General features: G+C 34.3%; 2 protein-coding genes across 2 annotated transcripts; one reads left to right on the top strand and one right to left on the bottom strand.

Moving 5' to 3' along the window:
* The first annotated feature begins 8,256 nt into the window (after positions 1-8,256).
* LOC107955907 (protein MAINTENANCE OF MERISTEMS-like) lies at positions 8,257-8,694 on the top strand. Its single transcript, XM_016891690.1, has one exon. The coding sequence runs from the start codon at positions 8,257-8,259 to the stop codon at positions 8,692-8,694; it is 438 nt and encodes a 145-aa protein (XP_016747179.1).
* A 12,737-nt stretch (positions 8,695-21,431) lies between these two features.
* LOC107956524 (uncharacterized) lies at positions 21,432-22,611 on the bottom strand. Its single transcript, XM_016892151.2, has one exon. It carries the CDS (start codon positions 22,432-22,434, stop codon positions 21,511-21,513), a length of 924 nt encoding a protein of 307 aa, XP_016747640.1. The 5' UTR covers positions 22,435-22,611; the 3' UTR covers positions 21,432-21,510.
* Between the last annotated feature and the right edge of the window lie 4,774 nt (positions 22,612-27,385).

Below are 27,385 nucleotides of genomic sequence, written 5' to 3'. Positions count from 1 at the left end.
TAGACCGTCCTCCTCTTCGCCTTGCAATTCGACAGGCTCTCACTTTGACAGGCTCGCACTTTGCTTACTATGCAACAGGCTAGCAACTTTACTACTCGCTGAGCTTGCAGCTTGCACATTTTTGCTGAGCTCACATACTTTCCTTGAAACTCCTCATTCAGCTTATTCAAACTTGCTTGGGAGTATCACAGGGTTGAGCTGTTGCTGTCTTCTCTACAAGCAGCCTTCAAAGATGACAGACTTTAACAGCTTCTTGTCTTTCATAAAATATAGTAGAAGCAGAAACAAAAGTGACAGGCTTTAACGGCTCATTGCCTTTCTAACAGCAGAAGCAAAAATTCCAAAGACCCTCAAAGATCATAAAAGCTCTCGATACCATGTTGGGATTTTGACAGCAACAAAAAAAAAAGAAAACTGAGCAGAGGAGGAAATATAGGACACAAAACAAGAAAGTAAGAAAAAATTTACTTGCTCACAAACGTGCAGCAAGGAAGCAATCTGATATGCTTCGTTATGCTTAATTTTTCAATAAGAAAAACATTACATTTATAGCCAACTACATCACTTATTTCTACCTACTATCAGAAGCAGCCTAGTAACTTTAAAAACATTGCTTGTACACATAAACAAGCTGCCTAAACTAGTTAGCATTGGGACTATAAAAAGTTAACTTGCACAAAATCTGATTACATTATCAGCACCTAAAAAAATAAAAAAAATCAAAAATCACTTATTTCATCCGAAGATATTACAGCTAAACAGCCTTGTAACATTTGTGCTACTTCATCTGGAGATATTACAGTAGCTTCATATGCTGTATGCACTTTAACCAAAAATATCACAGCAGCATGGTAGGCTAATTTTCAACATAGCCAAAGCAAACCAAGCCTAGCTTTTGCCCCATCATTGACAAATCAGATGCAACGGTGAGTTACTTCGATGAGAAATTTACACATTGGGTAGGATAAATAAATTAAACCATTGGGGAAAATGTGCAGTGGACGAGAGAAATAAATTGAGAATGATAAAAATATATATGTATATATATTAGTTGTTAGTTTACGATAATAACATCTTTAATTACGAGCTTAAGGTAATTAATTCTTCGATTAATCAAACATAACGTTAATGATCATACTGAACATGTTAAGTAATCAACCTACAATATTGACTTTACACTTTTGAATTAATAATTGTGAAGGAAAAGAAACAAAATGAAAATAAAAGAAACGAAGGTTAAGTTTGGATTATTAAAATTAATAATGCAAATGAAAGAAAAAGAAACAGAATTTAGCCATTTTTGTTTGGTTATACTATGAAAATGAAAGGAAATGATTGAAATAATTATAATTATAATTAAATAAATAGTTTGATCGTTTAAAACAATTTCCTAGTAAAAGCTATGGAAGAAGTCTCTCTAAACTCTGGTAACATTTCTTCTCATCTGGTTATAGGTGATGGAGATGAGGCTCGGTCATATGCCGACCATATGACCAAGAAAGTTCGATTCAAAGAAAGAATTGATGAGCAAGATATTGATATGGTGGTGGACTCTGGTTCGAGCTAATGATATCTTGGAATGACAAACTTCTGGGGGGTAATCCTGGAGCGATTGATAAAGTAAAGATGGATTCTCCTAATGTCGACACTGATGATGACTTAGAGTTTTTTGAAGGAGACATTCGCAGATCTATTGTCAATGGTATTCCTGCCATTGATTTTTCTGAGAGGATTCAAAAAACCCTCTTCAAAGAAATGGAACTTAAGGTAGTGATTAAATTACTTGGGAGAAACATTGGATATGGGGTCCTTAATAACCTAATTAGCAGTCTTTGGAACCCTATCAAGCCATTCCATCTCATGGATATTGAGAATGGATATTATCTGGTAAAATTTCAATCTATTGATGATTATACCAAAGCTTTGTCCCAGGGTCCTTGGATGATTTATGGCCAATACTTGACAGTTCAACCTTGGACAAAAGATTTTAATCCCTCTCAATCTTACCCAAGCATTGTTTTGGTATGGATAAGGTTACCAGGTCTCCTTGTTTTTTTATACAAAAGAAAAATTATTGACGAAATTGGAGGTACCATTGGGAAGGTAGTTCGACTGGACTTTAATATTGATAGCAGAATTAGAGGCAGGTTCGCTAGAATGGCAGTTTATATTAATTTGGACAAACCTTTGATTGCTCAAGTTTTTGTTAATGGCAGAAATCAGAAGGTTGAATATGAGGCTTTACCGACCATTTGTTTCACCTGCGGAGAGTATGGCCATACAAAGGAGCTATGTGTTTCGATGAAACTGATTTCTGGCTTAGAGAAGATTCAAGGGAACAACACATCAATGGAGAAGGGGGAAGGAGGCGAATCGGTGGCGTACGGTCCATCGATGGCTGTCGAAAGGAAAATCAGTGAAATTCTCGGAATACTATTCCAATCAAAACGGATACTAAGGAGAAAGAGAAATCGGGGTCTAGATTTGGTGCCTTGGCTAATATGGAAGGTATGACTGTTTTGGGAAAAGAGCAGAATAAAAGAAAAGAAATGAAGGAGGCTGATTTTCAGGAGAATTTTAAAGCTGCGGTGTTGGAAGGAAAGCAGAAGCTCGTATATCAGGGAAGCCCTAATTTTAATAGGTATATGCGATTGGGGAAAGTTTTGATGGATGCTGGGCCTTTCAATTTTATTTTCAGATTATAATGGAGAAGTGGGTCGAAAGTCTGAGGAAGGGATTTTGGGCCTTGGAGTAACTATGCCATCTGCTAGCAAGCAGAATTCTGACCCACCAATAATTAACCAGTTTTAGGTCACTAAGTAGGCGGGCCCTAATGCCGCAGTTTCGGATGTTATGTCCACCGAACCAGGGAGTATTATTACGCCTATTTCGGTTCCTAATTTTAACCCTTCGAATTGCTTAAATTTCAATAAATCACAAGTCTCTAATTTTATTTCAACTCCTGTTAACTCTACGCATATTAATCCTATTTTTGATAACCAGAAGAAGGTTTTAAATGGGGTTCCTACATTGACTTCGAAACCTGTTTCTTCAGTGATAGAACCAATAGAAGTACAGGTTGTGAATTCCCAAGATGGATTAAGTGTTTCCAAACATACTGCTGTTTCTTTTAAAGTAAAAGGGTCACTTGAAGATGCCATTTTAAAAAAGGCCTCTCCATTGAATACGGTTGCTAGTAAAAGCAAGAATATGGGGAAATTATTGGGGAGCAAAGAAGGGGGTTCCAGGCCACTAGGAAAATTAATAAAATCCCTTATGGGAAAGGTATTAGTAATAAAAATAAAAATTTTTCAAAAATTTCTTTAAGTGATTCTATGTCTAGGTTGGCCCAGTCTGTTTCCTCTCCTTAGAGTTCTGACCCTGTTACAGGTGATAATAGGGAAGATAATAGTAATTAATTTTGCCTAGTTTTTTTCTGGTTTGGTTGTTATTGTGGTTTTTTTATTATTATTTTTACTATTTTATTTTAATTCTTTATGTATTCTAATCTTTCTATTTTTTCTTGGAACTGCCAAGGTTGTTCGAGCAGTAAGTTTCTCCACACTTTTCGTGAGTATAATTTAGAATATAATCCTGACATTGTATGTTTTTTGGAGTCGAGAGTAAGTGGTAAAAAAGCTTCTTCTATCTTTGAAAAATTGGGTTTTGAGTTTTCTCATCGTATTGAGTCTGTTGGTTTTTTTGGTGGCATTTGGGTTGGATGGAAGGATTCTTTATCCATTAATATTATTCATAATCATCCCCAGTTCATGCTTTTACGTATTTAGGGCAATAATCATCCCCACTTTAGTTGGAGTTGTTAGAGGTTTTGCCTTAAGATCCTTTGCCTTGGATAATTTTGGGGTACTTTAATGCCATCTTTTCTGATAAGGATAAAAAAAGTGATCGCTCCATTGGTAAGAGATGTAAACTTTTTGGTAATTTTGTTGATTCATGTAACTTGCAGGATTTTGGTTTTATTGGTCCATCATTTACCTGTCAAAGAGGTAATACGCAAGAGAGACGTGATCGAGCTCTGACTAATGATGGTTGGATCTCTGCGTTTCCACAGACTCTGGTTTATCACCTCCCTCGTATCAAATCGGATCATAAACCTATTCTTTTAAATTCTAATCTTGAATTTAGTTCCCCGAGAGGGAGACCGTTTCATTTTCTTGCAGGATGGACGAAGCACACAAATTTTAAAGAATTGGTTGTGGAAAAGTGGAGATTCTTGGGTAATATGGCGAATTCTTTATCTGATTTTACCTCACATGTTAAAAATTGGAACAGGTCTGTCTATGGCTTTATTGGTACGAGGAAAAGACAACTGAGATCACTTGGGAATATCCAAAAGGCTATGGACCAGTCGAATTCTAGGAGACTTGTTAATTTAGAGATGGAGGTTCGTGATGAATTGGAGAGTGTCCTTAATCATGAGGAACTTTTATGGAGGCAAAAGGCGAGATGTGACTGGCTCCAGTTTGGGGATCGTAATACCAAGTTCTTCCATTCTCGCACTTTGCAAAGGAGGAAATTTAATCGCATTATTGCCTTAGGCATCAAAATGAGGAGTGGTGTTCGGATCAGTTTATCCTCAGTGATGAGGTTGCCAGGTTCTTTGAAAATTTGTATGGTGAAATTCCTAATCCCATGCCTGATCTTCCCTTGAATACTTTTCCACGTCTTAAAGACCATGATATTGACTTTCTTAAAAAGTCGGTGTTGAATGTTGAAATCAAGAAGGCCCTTTTTGATATGGCTCCGCTAAAAGCTCCGGGGAGTGATGGCTTTCATGTGCATTTCTTCCAAAGTCAATGGGACTTAGTTGGAGGGGCGGTCTGTGAGTGGGTTCAGGTATTTTCATTGGTAATAGTATTGAGGAGGATCTGAATAACACCCTTATCATGTTTATTCCGAAGAAGAATAGCCCGGAGGATTTTAGTTAATTTAGGCCAATTAGCCTCTGCTCAGTTATGTGTAAGTTAGTGATGAATGTGATTGCCAATAGATTCAAAGTGGTGTTTCCTAATTTCATTTCTCTTGAGCAAGCGGATTTTATTGCTAGTCGAAGCATCTCAGGTAATATCATCATTGTGCAAGAAATCATCCATTCCATGGGAAGTAGGAAAGCTGGTAAGAATTGGATGGCCATTAAGCTAGACCTTGAGAAAGCATATGACAAGATTAGTTGGGATTTCATTGATGCCTCCCTGGTTGCTGCTGGAATCCTAGAGATCCTTAGGAAGGTAATTATGGATGCTATCTCCTCCTCTACTATGCAAATTCTATGGAATGAAGCTCCCTTTAAGTTCTTTAAGCCAAATAGAGGGATTAGACAAGGGTGTCTTCTGTCGCCTTATCTATTTGTCATTTGTATGGAATAGTTAGGCCAACTGATTAGTTCAGAGATTTCTAGCGGTAGGTGGCAACCTATTCGGTTATCAGGATTGGGGCCGACTTTATCTCATTTCTTCTTTGCTGATGATCTTGTCATTTTTTGTAAGGTAGAGATGAATCAAGCCATTGTGCTAAAGGAAATCCTTAATCGGTTTTGTGCCTTTTCTGGGCATAAGATTAGCGTAAGGAAGAGCAACATGTTTTTTTCCAAAGGGGTGGATACCAGCTTAAGTGATCAAATCAGTTAGATGTTTGGGTATCAGAAAGTTTCTAACCTAGGAAATTATTTGGGGGTTTCGCTTCTCCATGACCGGGACACTAAAAGTACTTTGAATTTTTTGGTTGACAAAGTGATGAGTAAACTTCATAACTGGGAAGCTAGAAAACTTTCATTGGCAGGACGGATCACCCTCGCTCAATCTGTTCTACTTTCCGTTCCTAACTATTTCATGCAGTCCTTGTTGGTTCCTAAAGGAATTTGTGATGAGATTGAACGGATTACTAAACAGTCTATTTGGGGAGGTTCAGTTAGGCATTTTAAAACAGGTTTAGTTGGATAGGACTCTATTTGTTAGCCTAGATATTGCGGAGGTCTAGGTATTAGACAGCTTCATGATCAAAATAATTCTTTTCTTATGAAAATTGGGTTCAACCTTGTGTCTCGTAAGGATGCCTTATGGGTTAGAGTTATTCATGCTAAATATGGTTTGAAAAATCAACTTCTGGATTCAATTCATAGAAGTAACAACTCTCATCTTTGGCGATCTCTCTTTAAGGTATAGCCCCTCTTTTGTGAGAATCTTATGTGGTCAGTTGGAGATGGTTCTATGATCCGCGGCTGGAAAGATATATAGATACCTAATGTTGGGTCTCTTTACTCATATGTCTCTGGCCATGATAGACTTAATTTAGATAGTACGTTGAAGGATTGGGTGATTCAAGACGACTCTTGGAATGTTGACATGCTTCATATCTGGTTACCCGATGACTTAATTAGACGTATTGTAAGTATTCCTCCTCCTCATCCGGCTGGTGTAGAAGATAGAATCATTTGGGCTCACTCTGGTTCTGGATCTTTTTCTATTTGAAGTGCATATTAGGCTTTAAAGGAAAATTATTGGAACCCTAAAGATGACATTTGAAAGTTCATTTGGAAATACCAAGTTCCTCAAAGGGTTCGGCTTTTCCTTTGGATGGTGGCTAAACAGAGACTTTTCACTAATTCGGAACGAGTCAGGAGACGTATTGGGAAAAGCAGTTTGTGTCCGCAATGTGGGCATGATACGGAGGACATCTTGCATGTGCTTCGTAACTGTTCGACAGCCAATGATGTTTGGAAGCTAGTAGTTCCTCTAGAGAAGCAAGCCAGGTTTTTTTTTCTAATCCCTTTCAATTTTGGTTTTCTACTAATCTTAGTTGTCATATTAAGATGCAGGATATGGGCACTAAGTGGTCATGTCTTTTTGGTCTTATTTCTTGGAGAATTTGGAAGAATAGGAATTTGTTCATCTTCCAAAACATCAAGTGGACAGATCATGATGTTCTCAAGTCCTCGATCAGTTGGGCTTATCATTTTGAGCCTTTTTCGCGTGGGAACAAGGATAGACCAAACTCTTTGGTGATTCTTCATCACTTTTCACAAGATTTGGTGTATCTATTTACGGATAGAGCAGTGGCAAGAGCCTCCGGAAATGCCTCAGCAGGTGGTATGGTTAGGGATAGAGATGGGAGTTGGATATTAGGATTCAAGCATTATCTAGGCAGATGTTGTTCACCTTTGGAAGCTAAACTCTGAGGTATTCTTGATGGAACTTTTATTTTATTAAACAAAGGGTTTAAGAAAGTAAGGATCCAGACGAATAATCTAGAAGTGGTCAAGGCCTTGAATATGGAGGAAAATGTGGACTCTGGTACTACTTTACTAAGAAGAATCAAAAGAATGTTGCAAGCTGAAGTTCAGTGGGAAATCAAGCATGTGCCTAGAGAGCATAATTTAATTGCTGACCATATGGCAAAGATCAGTCTTTCTTGGCAAATTGCCCTTCAGATTTTTAAAGTCCCTCCTGACGTGGTGGTTACGACTATCCAGTAGGATAAAGCTTTTAGTGGCTCTTAGTTTCTCTTAACTTTGTTTTTCTGTTTCTGTTTTTCACCAAAAAAATAATTATAATTTCTTTTTGTAATATAATTATGTAAAAAGTAAGGATGGTAATTTAAAATATATTTACTTTCCTTTCGGGCAAATTACCAATAAAAGCCCCTTTTTTTTAAATTTACCGAAATGGGCCAGGTCAGAAATTATTCACTAGAATGGGCCAGTTTTTACAAAACGCGTCCACTCAACGCGTTGTCAGGGGAAAAAGCAGGAAAACGCTTCCTCAAGGAAGTGCTTTCCCCGTGTTTGAACAGTAGCAATGGCTACTTTTTTGACCGTTGGTAACCCCCCCCAACAGTCCAAAAAAAACTATTAAACCCCCACCCCTTTCATTTTTTTCACACTTAAATCCTTTCAATCTTCAATCTTTCAATATTCTCTCAAATTTCTCTCAAATCTCTCAAATTTCTCTTAAATTCCTCTCAAAACTCTCTTTAATTTTTTCAAAAAAGTTCTAATTTTATTTTTTCTAAATTTATTTTTTAAAATAAAAAAAATTTGATCATGTTAGCAATGGCCGGAGAATTAATTCGCTTCGATGATAAACACATATCCGTCGAATAAATGCAAATGGTAAGTGTTAAATTTAATATTTAAATATTATTTAAGATTTCTGTCATTTATGTAAATTTAAATAATTTTTATTTTATTATTTCTTATAAAAGTCTGTAGATCGGATATTGCAATGCTATATTTGTAACATGACTGGTCCTCCATCACCGTTGATAGAGGATTACCTACGGGAAGCGGGTTTTTGGTACGTGGCGATGATAGGCCGGGGGTGCAAGTTGGACCCGAAACTTATTAGTGCGTTGATAGAAAGGTGGAGACCTGAGACGCACACATTTCATCTTCCATGTGGAGAGTGCATTATCACTTTGAAAGACGTGCATTTACAATTAGGATTGCCGATGGACGGGGACGCAGTCACTGGGTCCGTTCATTCTGCTGATTGGGGAGCAGTATGCTATGAGCTTTTGGGTGCTATTCCGGATAATATTAACGGAGGTTGGATCGAGATGGGCTGGTTACGAGACACATTTCTGGAGCCGGATGATGATTCTACCGAACTAGAAAAAATTCGATATGCTCGAGCATACATTCTTCAGATAATTGGAGGTTATCTGATGCCGGACTAGCCACGAAACCATGTACATCTGAGATGGCTGCTGAAACTCGTGGATTTTAGAACAGCTGGTGAATTTAGTTGGGGGTCTGCCGTGTTAGCAACATTGTACCGGGAGATGTACGGGGCTACGCGATCGAATAAAGCGAAAATCGGAGGTTGCCTATCACTACTGCAATCATGGGCACGGTTTCGCTTTTCATTTTTACGTCCTCTAGTGGACCACCCATATACATTCCCACTCATAACGAGGTAAACTTTATATTATATTTTACAATTATTACGTATATTTAAAATATAATCGTATGCTAAAAAATTATTTAATTAGGTGGAACTATTTGGTAAGTTATGCTCGATTACTTACCTGTCTTGAAGATATACGGCTTCTATTAGAGCAACGGTCGGAAGCACAAGTAGGTATTAAAAATATATATATACATACATAATAAAATAGTGGATTCATATTTAGTATTTAGTATTTAGTATTTTTTATTTAACTAATATTTCCATCATTTTTATATAGTTTCAATGGACACCATACGAGGATCTGGCAATTCAGGTAGTAATTCTGGATGAATACTTGAAAAATCCGAACGCTTGGCACGTGAAGGTCCCATTGGTCAACTTTGCTATTGTGGAGATGCACTAATCAGACAGAGTATTATGGCAATTTGGATTCCGACAACCGATTCCTGTGGCACCTGAGGTGTTGGATGATCATCACAAAATCGACTTACAGCAATTGCATACAGATTGGCCGAGATTCTGGTCACACTATATCCAAATGTGGGAAGATCGGTATGATTATATACCTACTCGGGAACTGATCATCATTCCAGAGTTGGCGTGCGTGCCAGAATACATGCCATGGTTTAGGATCCATGGCAAGCCATATTTACAGTCAGAAGAGGAGAGGCAGCGGCAATTGCGTATCCAAAAGGAACGACGTGGCCCTTTAAATCCTAGAAGAAGGGACGACGACGCAGGCCCATCAACAGCGCCCACATAATCACCCGGCCCAGCAACAGGACCTACACAGTCACCGGGCCCAACAGTTCAACCGTCGAAACCCACAGCATAGCCTCTTCAGATGATGCCAGGTACGTATCCTAGCCCTTTTATGTATCCTAGCCCTTACATGTTTCCTTTTTCTAGTCCTATGGCAGGTTGGAATGCATGGCCCGGTTAATCTCCATTTTCGATTACTCCGAGTGCACCGCTGATCTATAGGCAGCCGTCACACAAGGGATCACAGTAGGGGCCATCGGGGAGCTCTTCTTTTTACCAATCCCCATCACCTTATGGGTTTCAAACACCTCCGCCATTAATGATGCAAACACCTCCACAGTCACTATTCTATCAAGGCGGGTCATCCTCCCAACACCCACAACCAGAATCCTCGCCAGAGCAAGCACACCCCCCGCTAGAAGCTGGACAAAGGAGGAATCCAACGCGTAACCGTCGACGACCTCCATGTGGCACTGAAGCCGACCGGCACGGACATTGATTTTTATTTTAATATATTTGTACAAACATTTTGAATCTTTTTATATTATTTCATATAATTAGATAAAAGGTTGTTTTAAATAAAGTAACTGTAATTTACTTTTATATTTTTAATAAAATGAAAATTATTTTAAATAAGGCAACATTTTGAATATTTTTATATTATTTCATGTAATTAGATAAAAAGTTGTTTTAAATAAAGTAATTATAATTTAATTTTATATTTTTAATAAAATGGAAACTATTTTAAATAAGGCAACATTTTGAATATTTTTATATTATTTCATGTAATTAGATAAAATGTTGTTTTAAATAAAGTAATTGTAATTTACTTTTATATTTTTAATAAAATGGAAATTATTTTAAATAAGGCAACATTTTGAATATTTTTATATTATTTCATGTAATTAGATAAAAGGTTGTTTTAAATAAAGTAATTGTAATTTACTTTTATATTATTAATGAAATGGAAATTATTTTAAAGACAACATTTTGAATATTTTTATATTATTTCATGTGATAATATAAAAGGTTGTTTTAAATAAAGTAATAATAATTTACTTTTATATTTTTAATAAAATGAAAATTATTTTAAATAAATTAATATTTTGAATATTTTTATATTATTTCATGTAATAAAATATAAATAATACAACATATTGACAATTACAACAACTATCAACTATTGCGATCTGGACATGATCTACTTGTATGGCCTGGGTTCCTACACCATCCACATAACTTCTGTTGATTGGTCGTTTCTCGGATATCCATATTGTTGCGTATTCTAGTCGAGCAAGGTCGACCCTTTGGTTTACGCCGCAACTCTCTATCCGGTAACAGCTTAAACGGAGCAAGCGATACAGAGGGCCACTTATGCTCATCTGGGACCGGTGGGAATATGTGTCTCCACATGTTGTACATGTATTCCAATTTGTACATGTCGTCGACATAGCTCATGGGATCCAGACGAAGATTTTGACAACCTGCAATTACATGAGCGCATGGATAACGAAGTGCGTCAAACCTCCCACAATCGCAAGTCCTATTTCTTAAATGTACACGATATTGCCCGCCAGTAATACCTTGGTGCGGTTTTTCAAACTCTGTCACACGAAACTATAAGTTGTCTCGATTGTGACACACTGTGTGCATAATGTTCGCCCGTGCCTTCGCCTTGTTAATTTCTTGCAATACCTTTGTGCACCATACATGGCCTCCCTGCATTTGGCCTGCATAACTCGCTACTCGTTTCGAAAATAGTGTCACTAAATGAAAATATGTTTCTCGCACAACTGATGTTATCGATAAATGACGTGTTCCTTTCAGAACAGAATTTATACATTCGGCCAGGTTTGAGGTCATGTGACCATATCGTAAGCCGCCGTTGTATGCTTGTGTCCACTGTTCGAAAGGTATATTACATAGGTAGTCATGGCCCTCTTCGTTAACTGAATGGAAAACTGCCAACATCTCATGAAAACGGTCCTTACTTATCTCGTACCCTGCCAATATAAGTTGATAGCAAAAATTACATACCACTTTTCTATTTAAAATAAATTCAATATTCCAAACGAAATTATATTAATAGAGATAAAATTAAATACCCATGTTGGCCACTTGCCGTCATTCACCTTTAGATGGATATTGCCTGTAGTAGTTGGAAGCAATGTGCCTTAGGCAATACCGATGGTGTGTGCGATGTCATAGGCTTCCCTGTAGCTCAATTGCAGCTAGTATCCCGGTGCCTCGATCCGATATAACGCATATATTAGGTTGGGGGCAAACATGCATCCTTAACCTAGAAAGAAAGAAATCCCAGTCATCAGCTGACTTCTCCGGTGTTATTGCAAACGCAATTGGAAGGATTCTTCCACTACCATTCTGTGCGACTGCTAGCAATAGCCGATGGGTATATCTACCGTACATAAAGGTACCGTCAATTTGTACCAATGGCTTACAATAAGCAAATGCGTCTCGGCATTGCTTAAAGCTCCAGAAGAGACGCTTAAATACTTGGCATCCATGGAGCAATCGGTCGTTGTAGTATGCAGGTTCTGTTTGAAGGTCTGTTATGCAACCTGGGACGTATCTCTCTAGCACTTGACACCACTGCCATATTTCATTATATGAAGCGTCCCACCCACTATGCATCTTCTCCAAAGCCTTCTGCTTAGCTATCCAAGCCTTACGGTAAGAAGGCATGTACCCCATTTGGTTACGAATATTGGCAATTAAGACTGGCACTGAAGTCCTAGGATCTGCCTTCACCGTGGGTAGTATTAAGCTAGCTAACACAGCTGAATCCATCTTGGGATGATCTTGTGAAATACCTGTCAACGAAGTACGTTAAATAATGTAACATTATATAATAACAGTATTATTCAAAAACCTTAAATATTGTACCTGCAGCACATGTATGTGGACTTTTATACTTTTTTATCTCCCACAACCCTGTCCTTTTCCTCAACGAGGCGTAGATTTTCCATGAACAACTTTCGTCTTGCACTGCACACTTCGCCTCAAACTTATCGGATTTAGATTTAACCACGTGGTAGTTAACACCGTTATTGATGCTATGTTGTTTCAATGCACCAAGAAAATTATCCTTATTGGAAAATTCCTTACCAACTTCAAATTCACTCGAATCCAATAATGAACTTGTATGATCACGCATTCTGTGTGGTAGATCTGGAAACTCTAATGCATCATCTGCAGATAGATCAACATTATGCATGTGGGCTGGAGGCGAGTATGCCCTGAATCGTGGATCTTCTTCTTCATCTGAACCCCCTTCAACATCTTCAGGTTCAGTTGGAATAGGCTCCGGTTCAGAAAATAATCCAACTTCTGTACCATCGCGGCCGGGCTCTCGAGGTGGATCCATATCAGACTCATCATCTAACCCACCATCATCTGCGACGTATGAGGTCCCCTCACCGGTGGACGTCATGGGGAGTACATCATCCCTTCTTTTGGGCGTTCAACAACGTCCCCAATTGGATGTAGATTGCCAAGCACTATAAGTTGATGTCGTTCTCCAGTACGTATTTCCAGCATCAAACATCGACCCACCTAGGTGCATGTCCCATCCACTAACAGAGTGTCGTACAGGGGTTGTGTATTCCATACCGCTACCAAAAACTGGCGGTTCTGTGTTATGTAACCCACTAACGGAGTGTCGGGTAGGGGACGTGTATTCCTCTCGAACAGCAGCCACAAATGTATCATTTGGCGATGCAAATTGTGCATATAACTCAATATATGGTGCTCCACTAGCAAGATGAGTCTGCACCATTGCCTTCAAGCTACGAGCACCTTTGATGTCGAACGAGTCATATGTTACTGGATCAATAGAAGCACAAAATCGATACCTAATAGACAACACTTTCATTGGCGTCGTTCCGAATATTTTACGCCTAATCCTTTTACGAAGTTCTGTCAAATCTATGTTCTGGTTAAAAACCAGTCGTATTGTATCTCCGAAAAAAAACAACACCGTTCTTGGTGTGACGAACCTCACCATCATAGTAAATAACAGCACTAATGCGTTCACTCATCTTTAATTTTTATCCTTCTTAGCCTCTTTATTTTTTTTTGCTATAAGTTATGCAACCTGAGAACAAAATTTGGCTCATTTATAGCCCAAGTTATTTCAGAAACCACTGTAGCAAAAGAGCGTCCACGTGGGAGCTTCTTTCAGTATTTTTGCTAAAAATGCATCCTGCTTGAAGCGTTTTTGACACTATTTATGCAGACACGTCTTCTCAAAATTATTTTTTCAGAGACCATTGTAGCAAAAGAGCATCCACGTGGGAGTTTCTTCCAGTAATTTTGCTGAAAATGCATCCTGCTTGAAGCGTTTTTACCACTAATTGTGCAGACACGTCTTCTCAAAATTATTTTTTCAGAGACTACAGTAGCAAAAGAGCGTCCACGTGGAAGCTTCTTTCAGTACTTTTGCTGAAAATGCATCCTGCTTGAATCATTTTTTACACTATTTGCACAGACACGTCTTCTCAAAATTATTTTTTCAGATACTACTGTAGCAAAAGAGCGTCCACGTGGGAGCTTCTTTCAGTACTTTTGCTGACAATGCATCCTGCTTGAATCGTTTTTGACACTATTTGCGCAGACACGTCTTCTCAAATTTATTTTTTCAGAGACTACTGTAGCAAAAGAGCGCCACGTAGAAGCTTTTTTAGATTAACAAATAATTTAATTAAGTTACCCTAAACCCCAAACCCTAATTTATTTGATTTTTTTCTTAAATACCTTAAAACTCTAAACCCTAAAATCCTAATCTAATTTTTTTTAAATATATAATTAATTTACTCAAGTAACCCTAAACCCTAATTTATTTGATTTTTTCCTTGAAAACCATAAACACTAAACCATAATCTAATTTTTTAAAATTAGTAATTAATTTAATTAACAAACAATAAACCCTAATTTATTTAATTTTTTTCCTTAAAACCCTAAAATTTAAAAACCCCAAACCCTAACCCTAATTACAGAAAACCCATAATAAAAACACGGGGAAAACGCTTCCTCAAGGAAGCGCTTTGCCTACGTGGACAGAAAGCGCGCCTTCAAGGAAGCGTTTTATGTCCACGTAGGCAAAGCGCTTCCTTGAGGAAGCATTTTCCTGCTTTTTCCCCTGACAACGCGCTGACGTGGACGCATTTTGTAAAAACTGGCCCATTCCGGTAAATAATTTCTGACTTGGCCCATTTCGATAAATTTAAAAAAAAAGAGGCTGTTATTGGTAATTTGCCCTTTCCTTTCTCTACTTTTTCCTTCATTTGGGTAATTAAAAATTTGGCATTTTGAGGGAAAGTAAGGATACTCAACTTCCTTACTTTTCCCTTACTTGAATAAAAAAATGGGTAAAGTTTAAAAATCGCCACTAAATTATTGACTTCATTTTATTTTGGCCACTTTAACTATTAATTTTTTTATTTAATCTCTAAAATTTTCGAAATTAAATATCTTGGTCACCTTCCCTTAGTTGCCATTAGTTTTTTTTATGGAAAGCTAACATAGAATTTTTGAAACTTCCATGTAATTTTCCTAATTTTCCATAGGGGTAATTTCTTTTTTTTTTTTTACTATCTCCTTTCTTAACCTTCTGGTTTTAGGATTTGGATTTTTTTTTCTTTTGCTAGCCTTAGTTGCCCTCTCTAATGAACAAAATTTCTTCAAATATTCAATTTTTGTTTCAACATTTTGACTGATAAATATTCAATTTTTATTCGGTGTTTGTTTCAACATTTTGATTGGATAAATTTTGTTCCTTGGAGAAGGAAACTATGGTTGACGAAAAACAACAACTCTAAGTCCCAAAATTAAAAGGTCAAGAAAGAAAAACAACTAGAAAAGAGAAGATAGAAGAACAATTCAAAAAAATTGATGTCTACGGAACTAACTAAAAATTTGACTAAAGTAAGTACATTTATCAATTAATAGTATAGCTATGGTGAGCACAGATATCGTTCACACGAAGACTAAAAGTACTAGTAATTACAGTCTTTCTATTATTTAACCGGTAAATTCGAGTGATTGATTAAAAACTAAAATTAACTAGCAAACATGACAAAGAACAAATCAGGAAAATAAACAATTAACCACCAAGAAGCGAAATAATACCCAAGAAATAATTCACCTAGATTTGATCTGTTACTATCAATCTAAATTACTCAACTTCTTCACTTAGTATCTTGATCCGTAAAAATTCTTAAATTATGCTAATGTCTCTTTTGAAAGTAAGAGCAACTAACTCTAGTTTGATTAATTGAAATTTCTTTCTAATTAAAACCCCTATTATAGTATTAACTTTATCTATAGATTCCCCTATTAGATTTGATTCTAATATTGTAGATTTATCTCATCCTATTTCTAGGATTGCATGCAACTCCACTCAATTATGCTAGATCTACTCTTAAATAGGGTCTATTCCTTATCTGATTTAAGCACATCAAATATGTATCAATAATTTAGAAATATCAAACCAAGAATTAAGCACACATAATTGAGAACAAGATCTAAGTATTTATTGCGTAAAATAAAAACCAAACGACATAATTCATCATAGGGTTTATCTCCCTAGGTATTTAGAAAATTAGTTCATACTTGAAAATAAAAAAATCCAAGACACAGTATAACCGAAAGAAATAAAGAAACTCATGATAATCTCCTTAGAAATCAAATGAGAATCTTTAATCTTGATGGAAATCTACTTTAGAATCGCCTTCAATGGTGTTTTTCAAGTTATTTTCTTGAATATCTATGATGACCCTCTCTTATCTTCTTATTTTTGTCATATATACGTCTTAGAATGCCCCAGAAACCTAAAAAACGTGATTTTCCCCTGTTCAGAGTGCAAATCCGTGCAATCAACATGACCTACCATATAACCGTGTGGTAGCCCATGTGGCTACTGTAGCTTGCTCCGATTTTCTCTCGTTTTTCGCTCTCAAATGCTCTCCTAAGTATAAAATCATGAATTTAAGGGATTAGGAGTATAAAATTCACAATTTACATTAAATAATCTCCCAAAAATGCATTAAGAATGAGGTTAAAATATGTTACTTTTAGCACTTAACAAACAACACAAGAAAGGAAGAAAAAAGATTTGGTCAAAAGTAAAAAAAATATTTACCCACATAGAAAATTGAGAAAATTACATGGAAATTTAAAAAAAATCACATCAGCTTTTCGTAAAAAAAAAAAACTAACCACAACTAACAAATTTATAGTTGAGTGATTAAAATAAAACGAAACTAATAGTTTAGTGTTGGGGATAAACCCATGTAAGTAACGAATAAGAAAAATAATGAAAAAAATGAAAAGATCGAACACAAATATTTTTTGTAGAAAAATCCCTCTGAAGAGGATAAAAAAATCACTGGTAAAGATAATTTCATTAAATTGGAAAAAATGAAGAGTACGGTGATGAAGATAAAAAACTAAACCCCAAAATTTGAAAATAAGAACCCTCAAAACAAAATTCCCTGAAAGCTTGTAAAAGTTAATACTTAAATGTGTTATGGGTTAATCTTTCTAGGATAAAAAATGATCTATTTATAGGCTAAATTTGTAGGTCAAATAATCTTAAAATAATCTACACTAATCAGAGTACGACTGAGACAAATAATCAGAATTTGATTGGGAAAAGAAAACTGTGAAAATTGCATGACATGTCGCCACGTCCCCTATTGTGTCATCACGACATCATTTCTGCTTCTCCCCTATTTCATCGTCGCGTCGTCGTGACATCGCATGGCTCTCTGTCACAATGTCACTCTCTATTTATTTCTTAATTTGACCAAAATGCAAGGCATACTTCATATTTAGTAACTATTTTTATATTTTACCCTAAAAATATTTATTTAAACAAGAAAAAAGATCTTCCTTTCCCTTCCTTTTCTTTTCTTCCCTTCCTATTATCGCAATCCAAACATAAGGTTAAAGATTGTTAAATATGAATTTATGGGTTTATGTTAATAACATCTAGTATTACAAACTTAAGATAATTAATTCTTCAATTAATTATACATTAATGTTAATGACAAAATTGAACTAGTTTAAGTAATCAACCTAAGATATTGACATTAAAGACCTATAAGTATGAGTTTAGGGTTTATAATAATAACATCTAATAAATATTAATGTGTAAGTCATTTAAAAAAAAAAAATATAAGTAATATTATTTTTATATGAAAATTAACTTGAATCAAGTATAATATTATTATATTATTAATAAATCATTTAATTAATAATGTAATTATTTATTATTAAAATTTTAACTAAATAAATTTAGTTTTTAAATAATATTTTTAATATATTATTAAAAATATTTATAGTAATGTTTTAATAACAAATATATATTACAGTTTATAAATATTTAATATAAATATTTTATAGTATAAAATATGATTATTTTTTAAAATCATTAATATTAACTTTATTTATCGCTTTCTATCTCTAACGTATCTCCTTCCACATGTTAATTTTGCAATTTTTTTTGTTTAGTATTACTATTAGGTTCTGATTTCCTGTTTGGTGGGCCTGGCAAATCCATTACCAACTGTTTATTATCAACTCTTTTATCATACCCATGATTTAAACTCTGTTTCAAACTACATAAATCAACCCAGTAACTCACTGACTCGTTAGGTGATGTCCATTTGAAATAACATAAATCAATCCTGATGGATTTTAAATCTGGATTTTTTATTTGAAAAGTAGATGTGGGATGAGGCAGGATGAATTTTTTTCGTTTGATAATTGTTTGTCCCGTCCCCATATAATATATAAAATTATTATTTTATTTTTTTATATATAAACTATTAAAAATATAAAAAATGATGAATAATATAGAAAAAAATCATATATTTTATGTTCTTTAAAGAATTATGTTTAAATATTTATTTGACTTTAAAAAAATTGAAAAGATTAAAGATAAATAATAAAAATTAAATTGAAGCGAATTAAGATGAAAAGAAGGTGGAGCTGTAAAGATAGTGATAATTTTCAAATTTATACATCAATAATGAAATGGAATAAGTATCCACCGTGCTCCATTGACATCCCTCCATATAAACTAAATTTGAATGATTAGAATAGTGAACAAGTTTGAGAGCATAATATTACTTTTAACCCATAGAAACTCCATCAGGCTTAAGGATTTTTGAGCTTTTAAGTGCTTCATAAAATTATGGCTAGCAGGCCAACTGTGCATTCAAATTAATTTTAGTGAGAAAGTCATTTTAGTTGAATGTATAAGTAAGGTTGTAATTTAATCACTAATATATATTGTATTATTATTTTTATAGTGGACTATTCTCTATGTAATATTTTGTAGAAGTGGAGTTTTCGAACAATGTAACTAAAATTTCTTGTATTTATTATTATTCTGCATTTGTCACTTAATTCAATTACAACTTACCCAATATCTAATCTTATATTTATCGATATAAACTAACATTTCTTTCAAATATCATTACATGTTTCATCAAATAAAGAAACTCGAAATGATCTAGTATAATTATCATTTTATGCTCAAGGGATATGCGGTCAAAAGAGTTTTTATTTAACTAAAACAATATCTTAGTATTATAGGTAATTGATATGAACCAAATTTCTAGAGGTCTTGTTCTCATCACACTTAACTTAATTGATGAAGGCCAAAAATGGCTGTATATTGAAGACAAAACTTATGTTAGTGTTGAAATTAAGATGGCACGGTTTTGTTCATGAAAGTAACATGTATGAGTTCAACCATTATAATTATATGACAGTAAAGTTGCAACAAATTAAATGAAATTGAGCTTAAATTATCTCTTTAATGGATTATTTTTTAACAAAACCCCATAATCTATGGATTCGTATTCATTGTGTGCTTTTTCTTTTTTAAATTTTAAATTGCTACTAGCAGTTGCAAATTAACCTACAACTCAACATTTACATAAATTTTTAGTATATTTAGTCCTTTTGCCTATTCCAAGAATGCCTGAATGGCAATGATGGCATCCATTTGCAGGCACTGCAACATCATCTTTGGTTTTTACTTAAAGTAAAGAGAAACATAGACAAAGTCAGAGAAAAGAAAAGAAAGAAACATTGTATTGTCAAAATCTTTACAATGATAGCATTTACTTTTCAGTTAAAAGCAAATTGAATGAGATAGAAGGGGAAAGAAAAAGAAAACAAGAACATTGAGCAGATAGATATCCTTTAAGGTTTTCAATGCGAAGTGCACGGGTGAGACGTGAAACTGTTTGGTTAAAGAGTCACGATCACGATGTTGCTTCTGGAAATTGCAATGGATTTCTAAAGTTTTCTTTGAGTTTGGAAATGTTGTGTTTGGTTGCCCCGAAAACTGTCCTGGAAAATTGTAAACAATGAAACTGGTCAAACTAGAGACTATTTTGTTATTATTATTATTATTATTATTTTGCTTTCATTACTAATTAATTTGATATTGTCAACTTGAATGAACTTGTTGGACCCAGTGTTGGAGATGTAACAGACCAGCACCAAAACACATTTCCTGTTTTTACCCATTCAAGAGTGTTGAAGCTCTCATGGATTGTTCAAAATAAAAGCAAGTCACAAGAAAAATGAAAGAGGAATTATGACCCGTGGTCCCAATTTTGAAAAAGGAACTCCAAACTTAGCTCAGTTGTATCATACAAACATGTCATAAATTTAATGTCTGTACCTTTTTCTAAGTGATTCTTCACCCTAACAAGAAAAAATTATGTGGAAACTCAATTTTTATTTCTTTCTGCATGCTAACATAACCAAAAACTCAAACCCCACCCTCCGTGGAAGGGGCAAAATTTCAAGTTCATTGCCTTCTGGATGTTAAAATAAGATAGAATTTTCAAAGAAAACTTTGGGAATGCTTACATTATTTCCTTGACTTTAATGAAATCCAAGATCTATACATAAAATATTCCTAACAAATCCCAAATAGAGCATCACTCTTGGGTTTCAAGAGAAAAAATAATAATAAATTCCCTGCTAAAAAATACTAACAAAAGCACATATATCAAAGAATCACATACTTTTGCCATTTTGGATGGATGTTTGAAAATTTCTCCCTCCAACATTACATAATGCAATATTGGAACATTGATCAATGGTGTTGGACACCTCAATTTAAGTTTGTCTGCTTTACACATCACTCATCTCTTCAGAGTTATATATCGTATTTGGTGTTTTTTCCCTAATTCTGAGTTAATGTGAGTACTAGGTCTCCCCAACAATACCAGAAAAATCAACTCAACTGTCATAAAAATTTAGAATTTCTTTTTAAGATGCCAGCAGACCACAAATCTGTGTCATATATCGGATTTTCTTAGTTTGTCTGCTTTACACATCACTCATCTCTTCAGAGTCATATATCGGATTTTCTTAGTTGTCCTCATTAAAATTTCACATGTAAAAAGCAAGGTGGAGCCATTCTGACGCTCTTTTAATTGAATCATGTTTATTATCATTGGTCCGACGAAGAAACTCGAGATTTTCAACTTGTGGACCAAATATTAAACTGTAGAGGGCCAAGAGAACCATTGTCATTGCTGAAAACTGGCTAATGCCAAGTCCAACCATGCTTAAAGCTCGTTCAAACTTTATTTAATGCTTGATGGAAAAAAACCATGTTTATCTTCATATTTGTTTGCTATTATATTGATTGTATAAATCGATTAAACTATGCTTACTACATGCCTAGAATAACACTTAAAGGTAAGTTCTGATTTTTCAAAAAGAAGAAAAAAATCAAACAAAAACATGGAACAAAGTGTGCTTCTTTTTATGTGTTCTTACAGGCATAAATCAACAATGAGAATCCATGTCTATCTTGATCTTTCTGCAACAACTTCTCCTCCAACCAAAGTCGGCTATCGAATCCACTTCTTGTCCTAAACATGAAAATTGCAGAACCCGTGACAGGTTTGAAGAACCAATCATGAACATCCCACATCAGATCAACTGATAACCCATCAACAAATATGGTCTGGTTTCCTCTAAAATTCCATTGCAACCTCTTCACACGAATCACTGTCTTCTTATCGATGTAAACTGATAAAACAGGGTGCTTTAGGCCTTCATTTTCCCTACCAAATCTTATCAAAACATCATGAACAATGCCCGTATCAGAGAATTGAACCTTGGTGGAGTAGAGGGTATTGCCTGAACAATGTTCTTGTCGGGAAATGAGGGAGACTTTAGCAACTGGGGTCGTCTTTCTGAACTTTTGGGTGACGGTTTCTTCATCAATGTCGCCTAAAACAAGGCTTATCTCTAAGTCAACCATGACTAACACATAGAACCCGTTAACCGGTTCGGGTCCTGCATCATATTTAGCGGTGGAAAGATCCCAAAAGACTTCAAGCTTTGAATGGTTAGCTTCGATCACTTTGTTGCCTTTCTTCTTCCTGAAAAACCTCAAATTGGTGTTGAGTTTAAAGCAGGTTGAAGGGTCATCTTCATCGTCGTCACCAAAGTTTAAGATAAGGCCCTGACCGGTTTGGTTCTTGCACCATGTGACCCGAACCAAGAGTGGCTTCTTAGTAGAAAGAATGACTTTGTAAATAGCAGAGACTTCGTTCTGGATTGAAGGCACTATTAATGTAGGGGAGAGCATACAAGCATCATTGCTTGAATGGCTTGGAGAACATGAAGAATGGGAAACGTTTACTGCGTTTTCACTGAAACAAGAAACAATGTCTCTCATTGTAGCATAATGAACAACAAATGTTAAAGATGATGATATATTGAAAACTGGGAACAAAATGGTTTTTTTTGGGGATTTGAAGGGAGAGGAAGAAAGATGTGAAGGTTAGAAGAGATGGGTATTTTCCGTTTTGGGTGATTGTTGTAAAGAAGCAAATTTATGTGTAGGAAATAAACAGACAAGTTCATATGTGTATTAAATATCAACATTATATAATGAAAAGACTTGCATGAAATTGTAATTTTACCTATTCCTATCCCTTCCCATTCCCAATATGCAATCAACAGTTAAAGAAACATAAGAGAGATGCAGGAAAAACTTATGCTTTTAATTCCCCAACCTTCGCTTTTGTGATAATCAATGTCAATTAAGCTTTTCGTTATATCAATTTCAAAATCAAAATTCTTAAATAAAAATAAAAATATAAAAACTTTAAATTAATTATCCTTAATTCAAACTCGTATAAATATAAAAAAAAAATCAATAATTTTAATATCATGATTCGAAACTATATAAATATAACATTATTAAAATAATATAAACACCATCGACCAAATAATAATTCATCTTACTATAAAAAGATAACAACATAATCTCAAGTGGAGTTTCATGGCATGAAGTACAAGGAAAGAAACAAAAGTATATTTGCATTAATTTCATGGCATAAAGAGTTCATCTATAAATGCTTCAATTAATTATTTATATATATACATGTATATATTAGAAATTACAAAACATAATTGATGCATATCAATACAAGCATCTAAGTAAATAAAACCAAATAAAAAAGAGGCAAATGTCATATGAGATTTATTAGCTTTCTAACAAAAGGGATAAGACAATTATCTGATATCGGTAATTAGGCTAAAATGAGCTCACATGCATATACGTCAAGGAAATGCTAAAATGTAAGCTTATTCTCTCAAGTAACCAAGACTTAGCAAGCAGTTAAGCATTGATAAAATCTGTGAAGAAGACAGGATTTTAGGTATCAAATGTTGAACCTGCCAAGTTGGCAACAAAATTTTTTTTCCTTCCTTTTTAATGATAATAGTATTAAATGATAGCAGTAGCATCACAATTATAAAAAAAAATAGTTTGTAAAACTATTAGAAGTGTTAAAACAACCAATCTAATGATCTAACCAATCTTCTAACCAATTCAAACCACAATCAAATATACTCAGACATGTTAAAACAACCAATCTAATTATCTAACCAATTTACTCTCATAAATACTTCAAATATAATATCCTAATCAATCCATTATTATCACCATTTGAACCAAATCTAAGATCGTACTAATTTCAACAAACTTACCATTTAATAGTCATAACATAACACATATATTCATATACATATATATCCAACCAATTCAACTTATGTTATTATTTACAATCATTTTCCTCAAATGACAAATATAAAATATTCTAGGTACATGCCATTACCAAAAGGAAACATACTTCACCACGCTTGAATTCGGGATCTCGGATGGATGCTGATTTGACAATTTGATTTCAACCTAACCTACGCACGGAAAATAAATCGTACGCTAAGTATAAACTCAGTGGTATTTCTATAATCCGAATACTTTAAATAAATGATAAAACATGAACATTTAATCATCTAGTATCCTTAATTATTCAATTAATCAATTCATAGATAAATCATTATCATATATTCAATTTTCATCAATAGTTATCTCAATAACTTTTCTCAACTTAGATTCTCACAATCATCTATCAATATCAATAATCTTTCCATGAATTCATTGTTCATGTTATCCATTTGAACAATTCAATTCAATATCTATTTCATTTTCATAATCAAAATAATTCAATATCATTCATATTGTCAATTTATTTATTCACCCCTATTAACAAGACTCGGGCTTTGGCAGATACATGAATCCAACCAAAACACACCAATATGGCACCCAGTGCCTCATGAATAATTCGAAGTAATAGATTGACACCCAGTGTCTCATCGGCCATGCCAAAGTAAGTTGGTACCCAGTACCTCATCGAATTTATCCGAAGTAATAATTTGACACCCAGCGTCTCATCGACTTGTGGTCGAAATATCCCTGAACACTTCCAATCCTATGGCATGCCAACTATATTCGACTTAGCCCGATACAATTAATAGGGTTTTCAATTCCAAATTTCTCAATTCAATTTCAATCAAAATCCATACCAATCACAAATTCTCATAATTTCAATTCAACTATTTACATATGCTCATAAAATTCAATTCCATTCAATTCAATATCACAATATTAATTACTTACCTCAATCTACTTACCATACTCATTAAGTAATAAATTCAACAATTAACTATTAAATTCGGATTATAGAAATACAAACCGTAATTTTCGAGTTACTCTGCGTTAACCTTGTCTTTTCCTTTCCTAATCGAGGCCTCTACGTTAGCTACGGAATTAAAATAATTAAAAATCATCAATACACACAATTTCACATTGAATATTTCAATTTATACTCAACTTTTGCCTAAATTCCAATTTAATCCTTAATCAAATCTAACTTTATTTTCTTCACAAGCTATTCTTTATTTTCATTCAATTTCTACTTAAACTTAAAACCCTAAATTTTAAAATTTCCCAATTTAGTCCCTATTAATTCAAAACTTACAATTTTTTTTACAATTCAATCCTTTTTCTCAATTCTAACTTGAAATTCTATCAATTTAACCCCTAACACTTCAATTTATTCATCATAAACATCTAAAAATTCACAGCTTCTAAAATTTCAACATAAATCAAGAAGTATTTTGTTCTAAGATTATAAAAACTCAAAAATTACAATAAAAGGAACTAAATTAACTTACCAATTTGAATTTGAATCCTTAGAACCCTAATTTCTCTTTTCTTTTTCTTTCTCTTTTCTTTCTCTCTTTTTTGTTTCAACCTTCTGTTTCTTTTTCTATCTTTTGTTTCTTTTATTTACTTTAATTATTATAATAATATTATATTATATTATATTCTTAAATATTAAGTATTTATATATATTAATATTTTATACATATCTACATTATTTTTACACATGTATTTTACAATTACCACACATTTGTATTTACTTTTTACTATACAAGTGTTACATATGGTTTATTTTCTCATTTAATCCCTTTATTTTTCTTTAATCTATAATTTAACTTTTACTCTATATTCAATCTAGTCCTTATACCTAATTATCTATAATTTAAGCTAATTCACCTAGCGAAAACCTAATTAACTATACAACTAACTTTGTAAATATTTTTAATAAAACTTACGAATTCGTTTCACGAAAACAGAGACCTGAAAATACACTTTTCGATACCCGTCAATTTTAGGTCGTTACAGGGTTTGTTGGACACAAGGGTAAAAAATTTAGGTTAATAAAATCAAGTCGGGTTGCGCCTAGGTTGAAAATTCCTTGGCCAAAGCCTGACCCAATTTTTAAATGGGCCTTATTCTTAAACCCAAGCCCATTGTTTGGGCTTATATTTTTGCCCAAACCTTTTCATATTTTGGAAGGGCCTTCGAATTGGATTGGGTGGCCCGGCCCATGGACAAGTCTAGTTCAATGGTAAAGCTTTAGCTTACCTTTAGGTCCCAAGTTTGAATCATGTTGTGCCCAAAACCGATTACATTTTTGTTTTATCCCTATTGTGCCACCCAAGCCATCAGAATGTTGGTCAAATTTAAACTCTTAATAGCCTGATAGGATAACAACTGATCAAATATGATAAGATTTGATTAACTAAATAGATTTTTTATTTTAAAAAAAATCTTGAGAATTATCCCTAAAATCTCTCCCTTGTTGCCGTCCTCCTTTTCCCCACATCCTCCATTTTGGTTTTTTTTTCTCATGTTCGTTTTTCTTTTGGTTGATGTAACTTCTCTATCGTTTCCTCATCCTTCTTCCTTCCCCCTTTTGATTTCTTTCGTTTTTGACCCATTATTTTTTATCTTTTGCACCACCACTTTTAACATTTACCACTAAACCACCGCACCAACCGTACGTTCTAATACCGTACAACAACAATGACCATCATATCTTGTTACACGCAATCGGCAGCCATCACATCTTGTTACAAACAATCAGCAACCATCAAATTCTGTTGCTCCTTGTGTACCACCAACCAACAACAACAACAGCAGCACTTCTCAACAGCCCTTTGGTTACCCCATGGTTGATTTCCTCAACATTCAGTAACCTTTATTTGCCGCCCCTAGCCCATCCTCTACATAGATCAAGTGTGGGTCATTCTGTTGTGTGTTTAGAGGTATCCAGTTAATATAATTGATTAATACAACATGTTATTTGTTGGTTTTTAGGATATGGCCGAATGGCCAAGTGATGTTAAGAGAGTGTCGAGCCGGGTAAGTATTAAAAAGACATGGTTGTATGTTAAAAGACCTAATGTTTGTTAATTGGATATGTATGTGTGGATTGATTATATGTCTGATATAGGTTGATTGAATGTACGATATGATATGCTTTGAATGTTGAATATGCAAACTGATATTGATTTATGAATTGCATGTTAAGCATGTTGTTGATTTTTGTATCTATCATATGCACGATATGATAATACTCACTCATAATATGATATACATTCATTTTCGGGTCCTATACAAGCTTACAAAAGCCCTTCAAATGACTCGGGGTCGAATAATGACCAATTTGTAAATTTTGCAAAACTATCAGGTTGACGTTGAGACTTTGGGGGTTCCTCATTGCAACGACGAAAATAAGGACTCGATGTCGCGATGTGACCGTTTGTTTTGAAATGGTCCAAATGGTACCTATTCAAATCACTCAAATAATTCAACATTTATTCCAATTCAACCAATTTAACATTCTAACATTTTCATATGATAAAGTTTATCCATTTTCATCAATTATACCTGTACATTACACATATCATTATTTCACATTCAAACATAT

Source organism: Gossypium hirsutum, chromosome A07, assembly GCF_007990345.1.
Source record: "Gossypium hirsutum isolate 1008001.06 chromosome A07, Gossypium_hirsutum_v2.1, whole genome shotgun sequence".
Classification (NCBI taxonomy): Eukaryota; Viridiplantae; Streptophyta; class Magnoliopsida; order Malvales; family Malvaceae; genus Gossypium; species Gossypium hirsutum.
Note: the sequence above shows the minus strand (reverse complement) of the source record. Positions and strands in the feature narration are given on the sequence as shown.